Consider the following 19,050-nt stretch of genomic DNA (forward strand, 5'->3'; position numbering starts at 1 on the left):
ACTGACCCCTGATATATTTATACATTCCAGTTATTACTTTAGTTGCCCTCCTCTGGACCCTCTCCAGCTCTGCTATGTCTGCCTTGTTCACAGGAGCCCAGAACTGTACACAGTACTCCATGTGTGGTCTGACCAGTGATGTGTAAAGTGGTAGGACTATGTTCTCATCACGGGCATCTATGCCCCTTCTGATGCAACCCATTATCTTATTGGCCTTGGCAGCAGCTGCCTGACACTGGTTTTTGCAGCTTAGTTTGCTGTTTACTAAAATTCTTAGATCCTTTTCCATGTCAGTGTTACCGAGTGTTTTATCATTTAGTATGTACGAGTGACTTGCATTATTCCTTCCCATGTGCATAACTTTACATTTGTCAGTGTTAAACCTCATCTGCCACTTATCTGCCCAAGCCTCCAATCTATCCAGATCCCTCTGTAGTAGTATACTGTCCTCTGTAGTGTATATACAGTATACTGTCCTCTGTAGTATATATATACAGTATACTGTCCTCTGTAGTATATATATACAGTATACTGTCCTCTGTAGTATATATACAGTATACTGTCCTCTGTAGTATATATACAGTATACTGTCCTCTGTAGTATATATATACAGTATACTGTCCTCTGTAGTGTATATATACAGTATACTGTCCTCTGTAGTATATATATCCCGTATACTGTCCTCTGTAGTATATATATACAGTATACTGTCCTCTGTAGTATATATATACAGTATACTGTCCTCTTCAGTGTAAATTACTTTACACAGTTTAGTGTCATCTGCGAAAATTGATATTTTACTATGCAAGCCTTCTACAAGATCATTAATAAATATATTGAAGAGAATAGGGCCCAATACTGACCCCTGAGGTACTCCACTAGTGACAGTGACCCAATCTGAGTGTGTACCGTTAATAACCACCCTCTGTTTTCTATCATTGAGCCAGTTACTTACCCACTTAGAGACGTTTTCTCCGAGTCCGAGCATTCTCATTTTATATACTAACCTTTTATGTGGTACAGTGTCAAATGCTTTGGAGAAGTCCAGATATACAACATCCATTGATTCGCCGCTGTCAAGTCTAGAACTTACCTCCTCGTTGAAACTAATTAAATTAGTTTGACATGACCGATCCCTCACGAAGCCATGCTGATATGGCGTTATTTGCTTATTTCCGTTGAGATGCTCTAGGATAGCATCTCTCAGAAAACCTTCAAACAGTTTACCCACAACAGATGTTAGACTTACCGGCCTATAGTTTCCAGGCTCTGTTTTTGGACCCTTTTTGAATATTGGCACCACATTTGCCATGCGCCAATCCTGTGGGACATTCCCTGTCAGTATAGAATCTGCAAATATCAGAAATAAGGGTCTGGCTGTGACATTACTTAATTCCCTTAGGATACGGGGGTGTATGCCATCCGGTCCTGGCGATTTGTCTATTTTGATCTTTTTAAGTCGCTGTTGTACTTCTTCCTGGGTCAGACAGGGCAGTTTTAATGGGGAATTTATTTTTGCATTCAGCATTTTATCTGACAGTTTATATTTCTCAGTGAATACATTGGAGAAAAAAATATTTAACAGCTTTGCTTTCTCCTCGTCGCTCTCTGCGACTCCCCCCTCATTACTCTTTAAAGGGCCGACACCTTCAGATTTATACTTTTTAACATTTATATAATTGAAGAACATTTTAGGGTTAGTTTTATTCTCTTTGGCAATTAATCTCTCGGTCTCTAGTTTGGCCGCTTTTATTTGTTTTTTACATGTTCTGTTTTTTTCCTTATAGTTTTTCAGTGCTTCCGTGCTACCCTCCTGTTTTAGTGTTTTATATGCTTTCTTTTTGTCATTTATTGCTTTCTTTACAGTTCTGTTTATCCACATTGGTTTCTTCTTGTTCCTTAACCTTTTATTCCCATACGGTATGTAACTCTCACAATGAAAGTTTAGGATGCTTTTAAAGATATCCCATTTTGTGGCTGTATTTTTATTTTTGAGGACTTTGTCCCAGTTAGTTCGGCCTATGGCCTCTCTTAGTTGGCGAAATTTAGCTTTTTTGAAGTTTGGTATTTTTGTTCCTCTCTGTAGAAACGCTCTTTTGAATGATAATTGGAAGGTTATTACTTTATGGTCACTATTTCCCAGGTGTCCCCCGACCTGCACGTCTGTTGTTCTGTCAGGTCTATTGGTTAATACTAAGTCCAGTATGGCCGTCCCTCTAGTCGGGTCCTGAACCAGTTGGGAGAGATAATTGTCTTTGGTTTTTGCCAAGAACCTGTTTCCCTTATGAGATATACAAGTTTCAGTTTCCCAGTCTATATCTGGGTAGTTGAAGTCCCCCATAATAACCACCTCATTATAATTTGCCGCCTCGTCTATCTCATTTAGTAGTAGATTTTCTGTGGACTCTGGTTTATTAGGTGGTTTATAGTAAACTCCTATTAGTAATTTATTATTGTTTTTTCCTCCATTTATCTCTACCCACAGTGACTCCACATGTTCATGTCCCTCACTTATATCTTCACGGAGTGTGGGCTTTAGACAGGACTTTATTCCCACAGTCATAGCTATCATCCAGCCATGTCTCAGTTATTCCCACTGTCATAGCTATCATCCAGCCGTGTCTCAGTTATTCCCACTGTCATAGCTATCATCCAGCCGTGTCTCAGTTATTCCCACTGTCATAGCCATCATCCAGCCGTGTCTCAGTTATTCCCACTATGTCATAGTCCTCCTCACACATCACTAATTCCAGTTCCCCAGTTTTATTAGTCAGGCTTCTGGCATTAGTATACATACATTTGAGAGGTTTATGTATATTTTTTACCCTACACCTTTCCTTCTGAACTGTTCTAGTCCCTCCTTCCATTCCTCCCCCAGTCCCATTACCTTGCCCCCGGTCTCTATCTGCACTATTTTCCCCTCCTATAATGTAATTTCCCTCCCCCCCAGTCCCTAGTTTAAACACTCCTCCAACCTTCTAGGTAGAGGGAAGAAAAATATAAAAATAAAATAATATGGTTGCATAAGTGTGCACACCCTTAAACTAATACTTTGTTGAAGCACTTTTTGATGTTATTACAGCACTCAGTCTTTTTGGGTATGAGTCTATCAGCATGGCACATTTTGACTTGGCAAGATTTGCCCACTCTTCTTTGCAAAAACACTCCACATCTGTCAGATTGCGAGGGCATCTCCTGTGCACAGCCCTCTTCAGATCACCCCACAGATTGTCAATCGGATTCAGGTCTGGGCTCTGGCTGGGCCATTCCAAAACTTTAATATTCTTCTGGTGAAGCCATTCCTTGGTTGATTTGGATGTATGCTTTGGGTCGTTGTCATGCTGAAAGATGAAGTTCCTCTTCATGTTCAGCTTTCTAGCAGAAGCCTGAAGGTTTTGTGCCAATATTGACTGGTATTTGGAACTGTTCATAATTCCCTCTAGCTTAACTAAGCCCCCAGTTCCAGCTGAAGAAAAACAGCCCCCTGGCATGATGCTGCCACCGCCATGCTTCACTGTGGGTATGGTGTTCTTTTGGTGATGTGCAATGTTGTTTTTGCGCCAAACATCTCTTTTGGAATTATGGCCAAAAGGTTCAACCTTGGTTTCATCAGACCATAACACCTTTCCCCACATGCTTTTGGGAGACTTCAGAGGTGTTTTTGCAAAATGTAGCCTGGCTTGGATGTTTTGCTTCGTAAGAAAAGGCTTTGATCTTGCCACTCTACCCCATAGCCCAGACATATGAAGACTACGGGAGATTGTTGTCACATGTACCACACAGCCAGTACTTGCCAGATATTCCTGCAGCTCCTTTAATGTTGCTGTAGGCCTCTTGGTCGCCTCCCAGACCAGTTTTCTTCTCGTCTTTTCATCAGTTTTGGAGGGACGTCCAGTTCTTGGTGATGTCACTGTTGTGCCACATTTTCTCCACTTGATGATGACTGTCTTCACTGTGTTCCATGGTAGATCTAATGCCTTGGAGATTCTTTTGTACCCTTCTCCTGACTGATACCTTCTAACAATGAGATCCCTCTGATGCTTTGGAAGCTCTCTGTGGACCATGGCTTCTGCTGTCGGAGGCGACTAAGAAAATTTCAGGAAAGACCAACTAGAGCAGCTGAACTTTATTTGGGGTTAATCAGAGGCACTTTACATGATGGCAGGTGTATGCTGACTCCTATTTAACAGGATTTTGAATGTGATTGCTTAATTCTGAACACAGCTACATCCCCAGTTATAAGAGGGTGTGCACACTTATGCAACCATATTATTTTTAGATTTTTTTTGGTTTTCTTCCCTCCACCTAAAAGATTTCAGTTTGTTTTTCATTTGAGTTGTACAGTTTATAGGTCACATTAAAGGTGGAAAAAGTTCCGAAATGATTTATCTTTGTCTCATTTTTTTACATCACAGAAACCTGACATTTTACCAGGGGCGTGTAGACTTTTTCTATCCACTGTAGTTGCAAGGGAGCATACTTCCAGTCCAGTTTGCATTACAATGCTTAAAGGGGTTGTCCAGTACTTTTATATTGATTCCCTCTAATTTGGACACTCCATCAATATCTGATCAGCTGTTCTGCAGTATCTTCGGCCTCTCCATCCATCGTGTAGTGGACACGGCTGCTTCCATTCACTTGCAGGGTGTTGGACCCGTGCCGATAACATATTGATGGCCTATCTGGAGGATAAGCCCTTTAAGACATTTTATGGTTAATGTGCAATTGGAATGATTTTGTGAGTCAGTTATCCCAATGCTTACAATGCTCTAAAAGCCTCGATCAGAGTTGTTAAAACTATACACCCCTTTAAGGAATTATTTCATCCGAAAGTAGCTAAACATGCAAAAAAAACAAAAACAAACGTGTTTGCCGCTGTTTGTGCAGTGCACGGTTTGCGATTTCAAGTAAAATAGGATAACACTGTTTTCTCTTCTGATAAGATAGCTGCTTTATTTTGATGGGGACATTGCTCAGCAACAGTCCCTGAATGTATCGGGTGACCACTGCAGGCCTCAGTCCTCCTGTATAATTCTTTGAGGAAGGCAACAAAAAGTATAAAACATTCACATGACAGTGACAAAAATAATGGATCTCTTAGTGCCCCCAAGTATAAATAATGCTGCTGCCTCCAGTGTGGAGCAAGTGTCCCCACGTGTGCCTGTGCTGAGCATCTGCCTATACAGCTGTATGGCCGTCAAACGGGCAAAAAGAAAAAATCCTATTTTTGGACATCCGTTATTCATAGTCCGTTACAAAAAAGGTCATGTGAATATCCGCATAGATTGCAATGATTCTGAAACTGCTGTGTGAATGAAGCCTTACATATGCTGAGCTTTCTGATGAGCCAGCTTAGCCTAGTTTCACACTGCAGCGTTTTTTTGTTCCGGCCAATTCTCGGCATATTTCCGGATTTCCGCCGCTCCCCATTATAGTTCACGGGGCTGGCGGACATTCAGGCAGTGGAGAGCTTCGACAGGCTGTTCCCGGCCGGATCTCTGAACGCTAGTGTGAAACTAGCCTTATGTACTGCTGCAGTGTGTCGGAGTAGGAGTAGTAACATGGAGTGTTACTGTGCAGTGGGTAGTTTTATACCTTTATAGTCTTCCCCGTGATGGAAATCTCTGGGCGCCTCCTGTAGATAATCTATGGCTATTAGAGTACAGCCATCTGTCTCTGTTTCCACCAAAGGGGTTTCTTTTTTCCCGCAGAGCTGCGGCCACGTCTGAAGGGATGAGGCTTCCTGCCTTATGAGACCAGTGTGAGCAATATGGCTGCTGGAAGACTGGGGAAACACTAAAATAACAGCAATGACGAGGTTAATAAATAGGCACACAATTTTCTATTTTCCAACATCAGAAGATGTTGCTCAGAGCACTAAGACCCTCACCCATCTACTCTTTTAAAGGTCCTGCTGTCAGTAGTCAATGACCTGACAGTCAACGACGGGGGCCCCAATGACTGGACCTCCAGCGATACTATCTTCTTACCAGAAGATGGGAAATTCTGCACACAGGAATTTGGGTTTGGCTCCCATCTCTTGACCAGGGTTATCCCGTGAACTTGTCAGAAGGCATCTAGCAATGGAATTCCCCTTTAATTGCAAAGAACAATAGCCGTTCTTTTGGGGCCTGGCTGTATTGGCGTGCTTGCCTCTCCCTCTCTGCTGCCTTTTATACAAAGCTTTGTGCCTTTCTTGCTTTACTTCTCTCATTGTGCTCTCCCTTCCCGACAGCCACGCCAGAGAGAAAATCCAAAAACAGCTTCAAAGACTTCATCCCAGTCGTCTTAAAGAGCCGAACCCGCAGTCAGACAGGTAAAGGGGGATTTTGAATTCAGCAGTGGGGGATGGGCACAGCCACTTTTGCTATTGGGTGTTCCAGTGTTCTGGGCGTTAATGGATAATGCATCCAGCAGGGATGGAATCTTGTTTGCGAACAATCTACGGTGTAATCGCGCAGCACGTGGTGCTTAACATTTTGTTGTACGTGAAAGGATAGCCTCGCGTTTTCTTCCACCGCACACTGAATATTTAAATTTTCCTAGCGGCCCAGCAGGAGCTTCTGTCCAAACTGATCTTACGGTTTTCAGGATAACGCTGGCACGTTTCTCTGTTGCTTGGTTTTCAAATTCATTTATAAATGACCAGTCACAACAGGGAATCATGGGAGCATAAATATTTCATCCACTTCCTGATCCTCACCACCTCCCTAAAATCTAAAAAAAAAATCTAAAAAATCCCTGGTAAATAACAGGTTGCTGCTACAGATTTCATTGGTTAGGAGTAGTCCCATGTGGCTGCCATTAATGGCACTGTATAAATATATCACAAAAATGTACTAAAAACACACACACACGATACACACCTCTTCTCCGCTCCAGCGCTGATGCGCTAATGGTCCCCAACCTGTCATTGGTTACTTCTGCAAGCGATGACGGGACCGTGACATATCACTGGCCTCTGCAGTGACACTAGGAAGTGCGGCGTGTGACTACTGAGGCCATGGATTGATAATGCTGAAGGAGCAGTAGGGGATGTGAGGTGAGTACTGTGTTTTTTTTGTTTGTTTTTTTACTTTCGAAAAACCTCTTTAAATGCCCCTACACACATGATTTAGGTCTGGTGTTTTGACCGCCTAAAAAAAATAAAAAAATAAAATAAAATTGTCTGTCTAACACCTGGAGCGGACGTTTTTATATAAAAAAAAAAAAAAAATGTTTTCAGCCTCATGGTGGTTTCAAACATGATTTTTTTTTTTTTGGGGCAGTCTTTTGAGCCAAGGAGTGGATCCAGCAGGAAGGAGAAGTTACATTCTGCGGCAGTCTTGATAGGGCCTGCACTGCCGGAGGAGGCATGTCGTCTATGACAAGGAGCAGGCCTCGTTATAAATGACATGGCTCCTCCAGCGGGCTGTTCTCTGGAATTGAATCTTCGGAAACTCGTTTGTGACGTTAAAAATGATTAATTATCCGGGGCTGATGGTTCCGCCCTCGCCATGCCCCCGTTTTGTAGAGTTGACAAGGTTGGGCGTAAAATGGAGATTGTGACTCGAAAAATTTCTATGCCAAAAAGAGGCGTAAAAGGAATTATAAATTTCCCCTTGAATTTTCCCTGATTTTTAGGAACGAATTGCAGAGCCCTAGTAACCTGTTTACATCTGTTTAACTACAGGAAATTATGGATTTTCACAAGTTGGATCCACCATCGTAAACACGCTCCAAAAGGAGGAAGAGGTAGATGAGACTAGCTTCCCTTGCAAGAGAAGGAAGCTGAGGAAGAACTGCAAACCAGGCCGGCCACGCAGCCGATTCACAGCTATCAAAGAGGAACCAGAACCCGAACTAATCAGCCCAATAATACAAGACCCCTGGGAACTGTCAAGTAGAGGTCTAGACACTGGGAAAGCATCCATCTTGGAGCAGGACGACAATGTTGAAGAGGACGGTACATTACGACGGAGAAAGAGGCGGAGACAGAAGAATCGTAAATACCAAAATGGGGAATATCTAACGGAAAAAGAGGAAGAGGAAGTATCTCAGTACTATTGTAGGAGAAGGCCCAGGACAGGTAGGTCATTGTAGAGCTAACCCTTGAACTGTCCATACACCTAGATGTAGTAACTCTCCACTCTCCAGTTAGGGTGGGTTATAGATATCACCAGCACCAGACCTTGGGGGGGGGGGGGGGCAAGGAGATGACATTCCCTCAGTCACAGGAGAAGGGTCAGGGTTTGGATGGCGTTAGCTTGACTTCCAGGGAGAACTTGCCAGCCTCCTTAACTTTAGACAGCTCCTTAGCATATGACAGGACAGGAGCGCAAAATACACATCTTTACTGCATTCTGAAGTGCAGGAAGCAAGTAAGAACACCATCGGAGACCATGTGAGCCTTCTATAAAGGTAATCCGGTGGGTTTGGAGGGCAAAAAGGAAAAGGAAAAGTAATACCAATGCATATCTGCACGTCTTTGGTATATGCTGGGTCATGGGTGGTGATTATAAATTAGGACTGGGAGATTAATCAAGGTATTTCGATTAATTTACCATTTCTGTTCAGAATCATGACATCGATCTTAGGCTTGCCCTTTTTAGTGCTAATGTCTCAGCCAACAATGAAGAACCACCGGAGCAGTCAGACATTGGAGCTGCCACACGGCTGAGCCACTGGTCTATGTGGCTTAGTAATGAAATAAGTGATGTCTGTTAGTTGTTTGTTAAAAGGACTTTCTGGGACGTAGGCCGTTGTTACACTAGCCGAGGTTCTGCCTGATCATCGCTAACAAGCATTCGTAGGAGCGCTAGTTATCGATGATCTGCTGTGTAAAAGTGCTGCCGATTACCTGATGAACGAACAAAAGCTTGTTCATCGGGCAATCTGATCTTTTATGCAGGCTAAAAATAATAACAATTTACCGTCAGCAGATAGTTTCCATCGAATCACGCTCTGCTGCTGTCAAACAATGATTCTGTATGGGGACGAGCTGTGGCATTAGCGAGCACTCCTCCCCATACTGTGGAGGAGATCACTGCATGTGATTGCAGCAGTCTCCTTCATTGACGAGCAGTAATGCCTTTTGGCTAGTCTAATACAGCCCGTAGATATTGATGACCTACCCTCGGCTCATTTGGCGCCAGAAAATATACAGTGGATGGGGAAAGAGCACACTCACCGTTGTTAATGCACCTCTTTACTACATTGCACAACTACCATAGTGTCACCATATTTGCCACACCTTTGACCCCGGTGCTACAGCTTACCCACACCGTACAACGCTTCCTTGGTCTGCCCAATCACAAGCATTTATAGGACCAGCTGCGGTGCCAGATTCGGCAACCTACGAGTGCGCAGATTCTACAGGCCCAGCTGCAATATCTGTGGGCGAATGTTTCACCAGATACCGTACAGAACCTGTATGCCTCCATGCCCAACTTGTGGGTTACAAAACATGACCACGATCAAGATCATCAAGTGTGATGTAGTGAGACACTGCAGTCTGATGTGGCCTTAGGGCAGTGGTGGCGGCTAACCTCCGGCACTCCAGCTGTGGTAAAACTACGACTCCCAGCATGCTCCATTAATTTCTACGGAGTTCTGAGAACAGCCAGGAGAAGTGTGCATCTTGGGAGTTGTAGTTTTACCACAGCTGGAGTGCTGGAGGTTAGTCATCACAGCCTTAGGGTGACACAGTACCGAAGAGACACTTTTGATAATCTGTATATATAACTGTGCATGTAGTTTCCTATGTAAATGGTTTTCTCGGACTTAGATATTGATGGCCTATGCTCAGGATAGATCATTGGGGATCTGCCATCCAGGATCCCCACTGATCAGCTTTTACAGACAGCCACTGGCACCAGAACCTATATAGTTGATGGAGCCTGAATGATAAGGTTCCATCCATTGTGTAGAGGCTGTGCCAGGGTGCTGCAGTACACGAGCCCAGAAAACTACAGGGCGGATGGAGCCTTCAATCCACTGCATGGTTTCTGATGCCAGCAGTTCTCCAAGACAGCTGATCATTGAGGGTGCTGACTGTCAGACCCCGTCGATCTGATGTTGATTACCTATCAATAGCTAAGTCCCGGAAAACCAAGATCAAGATTTTTTATTGTAGACCATATTGCCCAGCCTTCTTGTGCACTTTAAAGTAAAATGTGAACAGACCCTAAGAAATTTAAACAGACCCTAACAGACGTTTGGCTAAGCAGGCCGGCGTGTTAAAAAGCATAGTTGAGACTGTAAAGTATCTTCTGTCTGTGGCCGGCTTCAGTGGTAGTTTTTGCTATATATCTGGTCATTGTACCGTTATTATTATTATATATTTTTTTTATATAAGTGACTGTATCCCCTGTATTAAGGAAGAAGGTACAATATTAGTACTTGCTGGTTACAGTGATAAGTCTATTCTTTTGGCTTGATGCTATATTCCCGAGTTATTGCATTTCAAAGATCGATGCGTTGCCCTAATTGCATATTGTAGCTGGGGGCGATGCTATGCTAGTGTCTATGGAAAAGAGTGATGAAAACTGGTCGACAGCCAGCGACAAAAATCATTTTACATTTCAAGGAAACTTTCTTAGGACATAACAGAATCCTCCATTTTATTTATTTTTATTAATGGCCATCTTGTTCAGTTTTGCTCTCATCTCTGTATTCTGACTGCTCACTTTAGATTTCCGAAAGAGGAAAATATCACCGGACAGAGCCGGCGAGATCCTGAGGAGTAACAAGCGACAAAGCGATGTCAGAAACAGCTCCTTCAGAGACAGCCTTGAGGACTCGTCCTCCTTACAGATTCTTGAGAAACCCCCTGGAAAACGCAAGTGCAAGACCAAACATCTAGGAGGAAACACAAATGAGGAGGTCAAGGTAGGTGATTAGATGGTTTCCCATGTGCCAAACAGACAAGTGCACAAGTTGGAATAAACAGCACCGAAGGCCTCTGCAGGCTGGGAATTAACCCCTTTCTGCCCTGACTGTGGCAGGAAGGGGTTAATTCACTTTTTCTCATAAAAAAGTAAAAATACATAAAATAATTAAAGTGAATAAAATTTGAAATAAAGAAAATAAAAAGATTAAAACGGTATAGCCATAGTTGCTAGTTTTACCAATAGTATAGCAGACTGCATACACACATCCCCCCTTTTTGTTTATAAAAAATTCAAATAAAAAACTATATTAGTTGTAGCAATAGTATAGCTGACTTTATGTGTAAAGTATACAAACATACATACTTTTTTTTTTACATTTAAAAATGTTTTGTTGAAATATTTTTTAAGAGAAAAGAAATGAGAAAGAGAAAAATTTACATGTTTTCATAATTTTCAAAAAAGGGGTTCTGCAGTTTGTTTGAACTGATGATCTATCCTCTGGATAGATGATCAGCATCTGACCGGCAGGGGTCCGACACCCGGGACCCCCGCCGATCAGCTGTTTGAGAAGGCAGCGGCGCTCCAGCCTTCTCACTGTTTACCGCTGGCCCAGTGACGTCACGACTAGTATCACCTTGCCCGGGTGCGGCTAAGCTCCGTTCACTAACCCCTAAAGCCACATTTTACTATGCATTCTGTATTAAGAATGCTATTATTTTCCCTTGTAACCATGTGATAAGGGAAAATAATACAGTAAATTGACTTTTATCAATTTACTTACATCATCTCCTAGCAACCATGCGTGAAAATCGCACCGCATCTGCACATGCTTGCGATTTTCATGCAGAGCCATTCATTTCTATGGGGCCTGCGTTGCGTGAAAAACGCAGAATATAGAACATGCTGCGATTTTCACGCAACGCAGAACTGATGTGTGAAAATCACCGCTCATCTGAACAGCCCCATTGAAGTGAATTGGTCCGTATTCAGTGCGGGTGCAATGCGTTCACCTCATGCATTGCACCCGCACGGAATTCTCACCCGTGTGAAAAGGGCCCTAAGGGTAAAAAAAAAAAAAGCCATTCCCAGAACATGCAAAATCAGTCAAACACAATGAAAAAAAAAGAAGCAAAAAAATCGCTTTAAAGGGAATTTCATAATTCATTATAGACTTTGAAGAAACATCTGGACTCATAAAAACGCAAAAACATCAATGCAGAGAACACCAAAAAAAGACTGTGTGAAATCAGTGCTCATGCACACGACTGTGTCTTTTGTCTGCATTCATTCACTTCAATAGCGCTGCAAAAGATGCGGACATCACACCCTGTACTGCCCGCATCCGTATGTCCGTTCCACAGCACCTGCAGAAAAATAGAACATGTCCTATTTTTGTCTGTTTAATATAGACAAGGATAGGACAGTTCTATAGATGAAAGGACGTTCCGTTCCCACAAAATGCGGAATGCACATGGCCGATATCCGTGTTTTGCGGACCACAAAAACTGCTATGGCCGTGTGCATGAGCCCTAAGCCTGTTGTCACACACAGTTTTTTTTTTTTTTTTTTTGAGGCATTCTACAGTTTGGCTTTTTCCTGGTGTTTTTTAGGCTGCTTTCACACTTGCTTTCCGTCAGAGGATCTCAATACTCAATTTCCGTTTAGTCCTCATGCATTCTGAATGGAAAGAGACCCATTCCGGCAGCATTCCGTTTTGTGACCGGACAAAAAAATGCTGGAATCTGAAAATACATGCCATAACTAAAACTGTGTGGCAGCACCCTAATAGACAGTGTATTTTACATGACCCCACATGTAATCTTCTGTTCTTTTACTATAGGGAAGGGGTCGACGGAGCAGTCTGACTCCCAAAAGCACCCCTACCAAATCTCCACGGAAGAGTTGTGAGCCAAGAACCCCCTGCCGGTCTCGTCGTGGCAGTAGCTTCGGCTTGTGGAATACTCCCAACAGTCAGAACATGCCTCCAGAAGCCAGGAGACTGATTGTGAATAAAAATGCTGGAGAGACCCTACTACAAAGGGCAGCGCGGCTGGGATATAAGGTGAGATGAACTATGAGGTGTCCATTGTTATGATGGTAGAAATAGTGCTGCATGCTATTGTTCCTGTCAAATATGATGGAGTCTGCAATGGATGCAGATGGGAACACAACCTAAAAGTGTCATTACTTTGTGGTCGGATCGGCTATCAGAAACGTACCTGACCTACCTCACCCTCGCTCTGCCTAGCAGTTGAGTTATGCCATAACTGCTGTAGTAGTAGGGCAACCTAAAGGGGGGCACCTTAATATGAAATAACCGTAAGATGGTGTGGGTGAAAAGCCGGCGCGCTGACGTCTCCTAGGGCCCTAAATAGCGCCTTCACCAGCCTCCCCTCCCACAAATACGGCAAATAAATTTGCCTAAGACTAATCAAAGGGCATTTTTCACTGAAATGGAAATAATTGCAATGTAAACAGACATCTTTTAGTCTATCCCCTTTTCTTTTTGTGAAGGACCAGCAATATGAGCTTGATCACACACAGTGATGAACATTCAGCTTTCTCAGATTACTGAGTGTCCGAGGAGGAAGCTGAATCATCTCATGAGCAGATGTGGAGGCCACGAAGATGTGTGGAAATCTCTGTGGTAGCAGTAATGATGTAGTTGTGCTATAGCGGTAGTCGCCAGCTTTCCCGAAAGCTAATTGATTTATTTGTGTAGTGGTAATGCTCATTTAATTTAGTGGAAAACCAGTATTTTTAGGGTAGAGATGGAAGGTTCAAAAGCCAGAGGCCATCTCATACCTGTTTTTAGCCATTTAATAAAACGTAACATTGTTTTTTACTTTTAAAACAATACTACTCAATTCAGACGTGTTCAATGTGTTTTAAATAAGAACCTGGCCCTGTGTTAATCTAGCACGATGACAGGGGGTTACTGCAGGCACCGTGTCCATGTGTTTATGGCCTCATGCACACGACAGTTGTTTTTTGCGTCCGCAAATTGTGTGTCCGCTAAAAAAAAAACTGATGCGGCATCCGTTTTTTTTTGGAGGATCCGTTTTTTCCCACAGATCCCTTGTAATAAATGCCTATCCACGTCCGCAAATGTGAAAAAAGTAGGACATGCACTATTTTTTTTGCTGAAGGGAAACACGGACAACGGACACGGAACACAAACGGATGAACTAGCAGCATTTTTTTGCTGACCCATTGAAATGAATAGGTCCCCATCCTATCCGCAAAAAAACGGAACGGAAGCCGAGAAAAACATGTGTGCATGAAGCCTATGTCAGAGATGCTGTAATTAGAGAGTCGTAGTGATTGCAACTAGGCACTCAGCGACAAAATACTAACATATAGGGAAGAATGATGGTGTATATCACTAATCGTATAGATTTATCCATTATTTTACTGGGCAAACGAGATACCAATGAGCTACAGAGGTAACTGCTTCTGTGATAATAAACTAATAACTGATATTGCCACAGTATAGGTGAATATAAGGATATGAAATTAATATCCCAGTGACATCTCCCTGGCTAAATCACAATAAGCTTACAGCAATATACTGATAGTTAGAGATACTTAATAATTATTCTGTATAAGCGCAGGGTCTGTTCCAATTTTTAATCATTGTCTAAATTGAGTAGTATTGTTTTAAAAGTAAAAATAAATGTTACGTTTTATTAAATGGCCAAAAACAGGTATTAGATGGCCTCTGGCTATTGAACCTTCCATTAATATTGAAACCTGTTCTTAGTGGGGTCTTTTGTGGTTTAGGGTAGAGACACACAAAGAGGGCCGGGTGCAGCCACATGGCCCCAAAAAAAAAACGCTCCAGCATGTAGTTTTACCGCAAGTCATTAACGTTTTCAAATTCATTGTTCATGTCTGCTTGGGTTTACAGGTAAAATTGCTATTTACTTGCATGCCTGGCTGACATTATGGGGGAGATTTATCAAGACTGGCCCTTTGTGTGCTGCCGGAGGATGCACCTAATCCATGACGATGTGCAGGCCTCTTCATAACTCAGGCGCATCTTCCAGCAGTCCGTGCCCCTAAAGAGAAATGTGCAGCAACTCTGAGCTGCCTTAATTTCCGGCTTCGTTTACGTCATAAAACTGGAGTTAGGGTACTTTCACACTTGCGTTTTTCTTTTCCGGCATAGAGTTCCGTGCTAGGGGCTCAATACCGGAAAAGAACTGATCAGTTTTATCCCCATGCATTCTGAATGGAGAGCAATCAGATCAGGATGTCTTCAGTTCAGTCTTTTTGACTGATCAGGCAAAAGATAAAACCGCAGCATGCTACGGTTTTATCTCCGGCCAAATAAACCAAAGACTTGCCTGAATTCCGGATCCGATTTTTTTTTCTCCATGGGATTGTATTAGTGCCGGATCCGGCATTCAGAATATCGGAATGCCGGATCCGTCTTTCCGGTCTGCACATGTGCAGACCGAAAAAAATGTGAAAGAAAATCGTAACACATCCGTTTGTCCGTATGACAAACGGACAGACGGATCCGTTCTTGCAATGCATTTGTAAGACGGATCAGGATCCTAATCAGTCTTAAAATGCCATCAGTTGGCCTACGTTTTGCTGGATCTGTTTAAAAGTACTTTATATTTTTTTTAAACAAAGAAAAAATCCCTGCATGCAGGACTTGTCTCTCTTCTTTTTTTGACAAACTCTGTGACGGAGGCCCTAAATGGAGCCTTCAATGCAGATGTGAACATGCCCTTATTTAGCACTTGATACAATTGTAGCAAACGCTCAGCAGTGATGAGTATTAGGGGACATGATGGATTTTACAGTATCATTTTACTCTGATATTCCCCACAAAACCTGCCGGCGGTTTCGTCCTTTCTACCTGCCATACATCTCAACAGGAGGCAGCGCTGAGGATCGGGGAGCGGTGGCTTATATCCACGGCTGCACCGAGGTGAGACATTTCTGCCTCCGCTGCTTTAAGCCGCCGCTCCATGATCCTCAGTGCTGCCTACCTTTTGAAATGAATGAGAGGCAGAAAGGATACGGCTGCGGCTGGTTGTTGGCAAAATTTCAGCTTGGCCTTCCACGCTAAAATTCCGAAGTGTGAACGGCCCCTAATGTAGTTTCAGCTTCTGATATTCAATGACAGCAAGCAGTGATCTTAAAAAGGTGAACTATTGAAACACAAAGAGGGACATTTACTATTGTTTTTAAGCCACAATAACAGTGTAAAAAAATAGCAAATTATAGCTCACTCCATATGTGCGCCATCATTTGCAACTTTTTAAGCTTCTCGCCAGTTTTCTAAAGTAGTGAGTAAAGAAGACGGGGCTCAGCGGGACGGCCTAATTTACTATAACTTATAGCTAGTTATAGTTATAGACTTCAGTTTCTGGCGCATGAACTTCCAGAGATGCATCTAATTTATTAAGAGGCATCTGCTTCATAATAAATCCGGCTCCTCGCACTCTGCCGCACCGTCTGCGACTGCCAGCCTTTATGTCCCCCAAAGTTTATTGGCCATGTGCGTGACTTTTCATTATACAGCGATTGTACTTTACGTATATAAATAGGAAAACCATTTTTAGTTTCTTTCTGACCAGAGCTTCATTGTACCCTGTCATTATTTTCCGCTAAAAACGATGGTGATAAATTTCTGCTGCTATTAAATTATTAATAATAGAGACAAATAGAAGAGTCCTGGATTTTGGAGACGAGCTTCCGTTGGAGTGAAGGATGATGTGGTAAATTTAGCATCAGTCCCATTGACCATGTGCTGGGGGTCATGTATCACAAGAGATTTGCTGGAATACCGTCTAAAGAAGGCACCGAGATGTCAGGAGACCTGTTCTTCAAAATGAATGATGTTTCTTAAAGAATGGGAAGCAACACTCCAGGAAATCCTGATTCATTGTCCTACAGAGTAACATGTGACAAAATTTCGAGCATTCCTTGTGCAAAATGAGACATTACATTTTATGAAGCAAATAGGGCAAAAAAGATAATTCATTTTATGAGGGGGCGTGACTTAGTGGGGAAGGGGTGTGGCTTAGTGAAAGCACTACCTGGTATAAACTCTATATTTTATATTCCAGAGCGATTTATTTGTCATTTTGTTGCTTTGAGCAGAGATGGAAGAGAAAACAGTCTCAGGCCACCTGCACACGAGCTCCGGTGAAAGCACGTGACATTCGCACACAATTTCCATGCAGATTTATGTGCGCTTCTGCACCATATATTTCTAACAGTAGTTTTTGGTGCGGATTAGATTTTTGACACAGATTGGAAAAGGATGAAATCTGCAGCTAAAACCGCAAATATAATTGACCTATTGCAGATTTGGAAATGCGCACGTCAGTGTCCACGCAGAAGAAATCCGCAACGTGTACGTGAGATTTGTGTAATCTCATACAGTTTGCTGGTGTGTTTTTTTTCTGCAAGGAAATCTGGGCGGAAATACTGTCTACCACTGAGTGCATGTGACGGTGGACCAGGAGAAACAGCAGGAGGCGTTACCAGACAGTGATGGCCAGTTCGCCGTGTTCGCCCGCGAACACATGCGGGCTGCCATCTTAAATCACAAGTCCAGCGATGCACAGGTAAGTCCTTACCTGTGCCTGCGCCGCGAGCCGGTCTGAAACCAATGCGGTCACCGGGAGCAGGCAGTTCCGAGAACAGCCGCCGGGGGCCTTCATTGTACATATAAAAAAAACTGTATTTTTATTGCATGTATTTAGTAATAATACTCATGTGGAATGCCTGATTCACTGTGCATACTAATACTTTTCATGGGATAAGCCCTTTTAAGTACTCAATCAGTCAGTGATCCCCAAGCAGTAGTTTGAGGGATGTAGCCTTTAGCCACTCAAGAAGGTTTTGTGGACTAGTGGCACTAGGTATGTCATGGCATTACAAGAACTTTGGGGGTCATTTATTAAGACTGGCGTTTTAGACTTCAGCGTATCCAGCGCCAGTCTAAATGTAAGACCGCTTCCTTGCTGGCTTAAGTTTAGACAATTTTCTCTGCCTAAAACCGGCGTAGAAAATTATGAATTAGACGGGCCTGCCGGACCGTCCGCGCTCACATCTTTTAGACCTGGCGTGAGCTGGGAAACGACACAGATTGCGGCGAAAATAACCTTTGCACCGCAATCTGTGCCAGAAATGCGCCTAATATGGATGTATTTCTATAAATGACCCTCTTTGGGCGAGGGTCTATGCCATATCTAGAGCAGGTAACGGGCCACATATTTAGGCCTCATGCACACGACCGTTTTTTTTTGCGGTCTGCAAAACGGATTTCCGTTGTTCCGTGACCGTTTTTTCTTCCGTGGGTCTTCCACGGACATGAAAAGTGGGAAAAAAAAAAACGAAGTCAAGTTTGCATTGAAAATGATAGGAAAAACGGACATGGATCACGGACGCAGATGACTATCTTGTGTGCATCCGTGATTTTTGACTTGAATGGGTCCGTGAACCGTTGTCCGTGAAAAAAATAGGACAGGTCATATTTTTTTCACGGACTGGAAAAACGGATTACGGACGCGGAAGCCAAACAGTGCATTTTCCGATTTTTCCACGGACCCATTGAAAGTCAATGGGTCCGCGGAAAAAAAAAACGGAACAACGGCCGCGGATGCACACAACGGTCGTGTGCATGAGGCCTTAATAGGATACTTTACTTTCACTTTTCATTGCAGCTCAACACCTTTTGTTTTATTAGAAAGTGGCTCACGGCCTACAAAAGGTTAATTAATCATAATCCTTGTATAATGAAAACTTTGGCAACTTTCTAATCTACCTTAGGTTTCAGTCCCTCAGCACCTCTAACATCTCTGCTTACTATCACTGAATGGAAATAGTCCTTTGTACATCTAGAGGCTAAAAACATTATTTCTTACAATATCTGAGACTTTGCTACAGTTGTATGGAGTCAATCCTCGGCCTGAACACCAGACTGATTGGTTTTCTCTGCACTCCATTGTAGCAGGAGCCCAGGCTTTTTAGCTCATAGAGGATTGTTTTAGTTCTGAGGTCCATGAATAGGAACAGTTTTACTGCCTCTGAATGTTCCCACTTACAAACGGGAACCAGAAATTATTTAACGGGGTTGTCCGTCTATTTAACATTTGATAGAAGGGTTCCGCCCTACTGATCTCTCGCTGTTCCAGTTTCAGCGCTTCAG

General features: G+C 42.9%; 1 protein-coding gene across 6 annotated transcripts in view; it reads left to right on the forward strand.

Annotated features, from left to right (window-relative positions):
• Positions 1-19,050, forward strand: part of BCORL1 (BCL6 corepressor like 1) — a 143,706-nt gene that overhangs the window by 105,865 nt on the left and 18,791 nt on the right. For 5 of the 6 annotated variants that reach the window (XM_040442218.1, XM_040442219.1, XM_040442221.1 and 2 more), the window contains 4 exons: positions 6,236-6,316; positions 7,673-8,068; positions 10,673-10,869; positions 12,712-12,933. In XM_040442218.1, the coding sequence (XP_040298152.1) occupies positions 6,236-6,316; positions 7,673-8,068; positions 10,673-10,869; positions 12,712-12,933 (896 nt within the window). The remainder of the gene's footprint in view (positions 1-6,235; positions 6,317-7,672; positions 8,069-10,672; positions 10,870-12,711; positions 12,934-19,050) is intronic. The other variant, XM_040442223.1, reaches the window with a different exon arrangement.

Source organism: Bufo bufo, chromosome 8 (genome assembly GCF_905171765.1).
Source record: "Bufo bufo chromosome 8, aBufBuf1.1, whole genome shotgun sequence".
NCBI classification, from domain to species: Eukaryota; Metazoa; Chordata; class Amphibia; order Anura; family Bufonidae; genus Bufo; species Bufo bufo.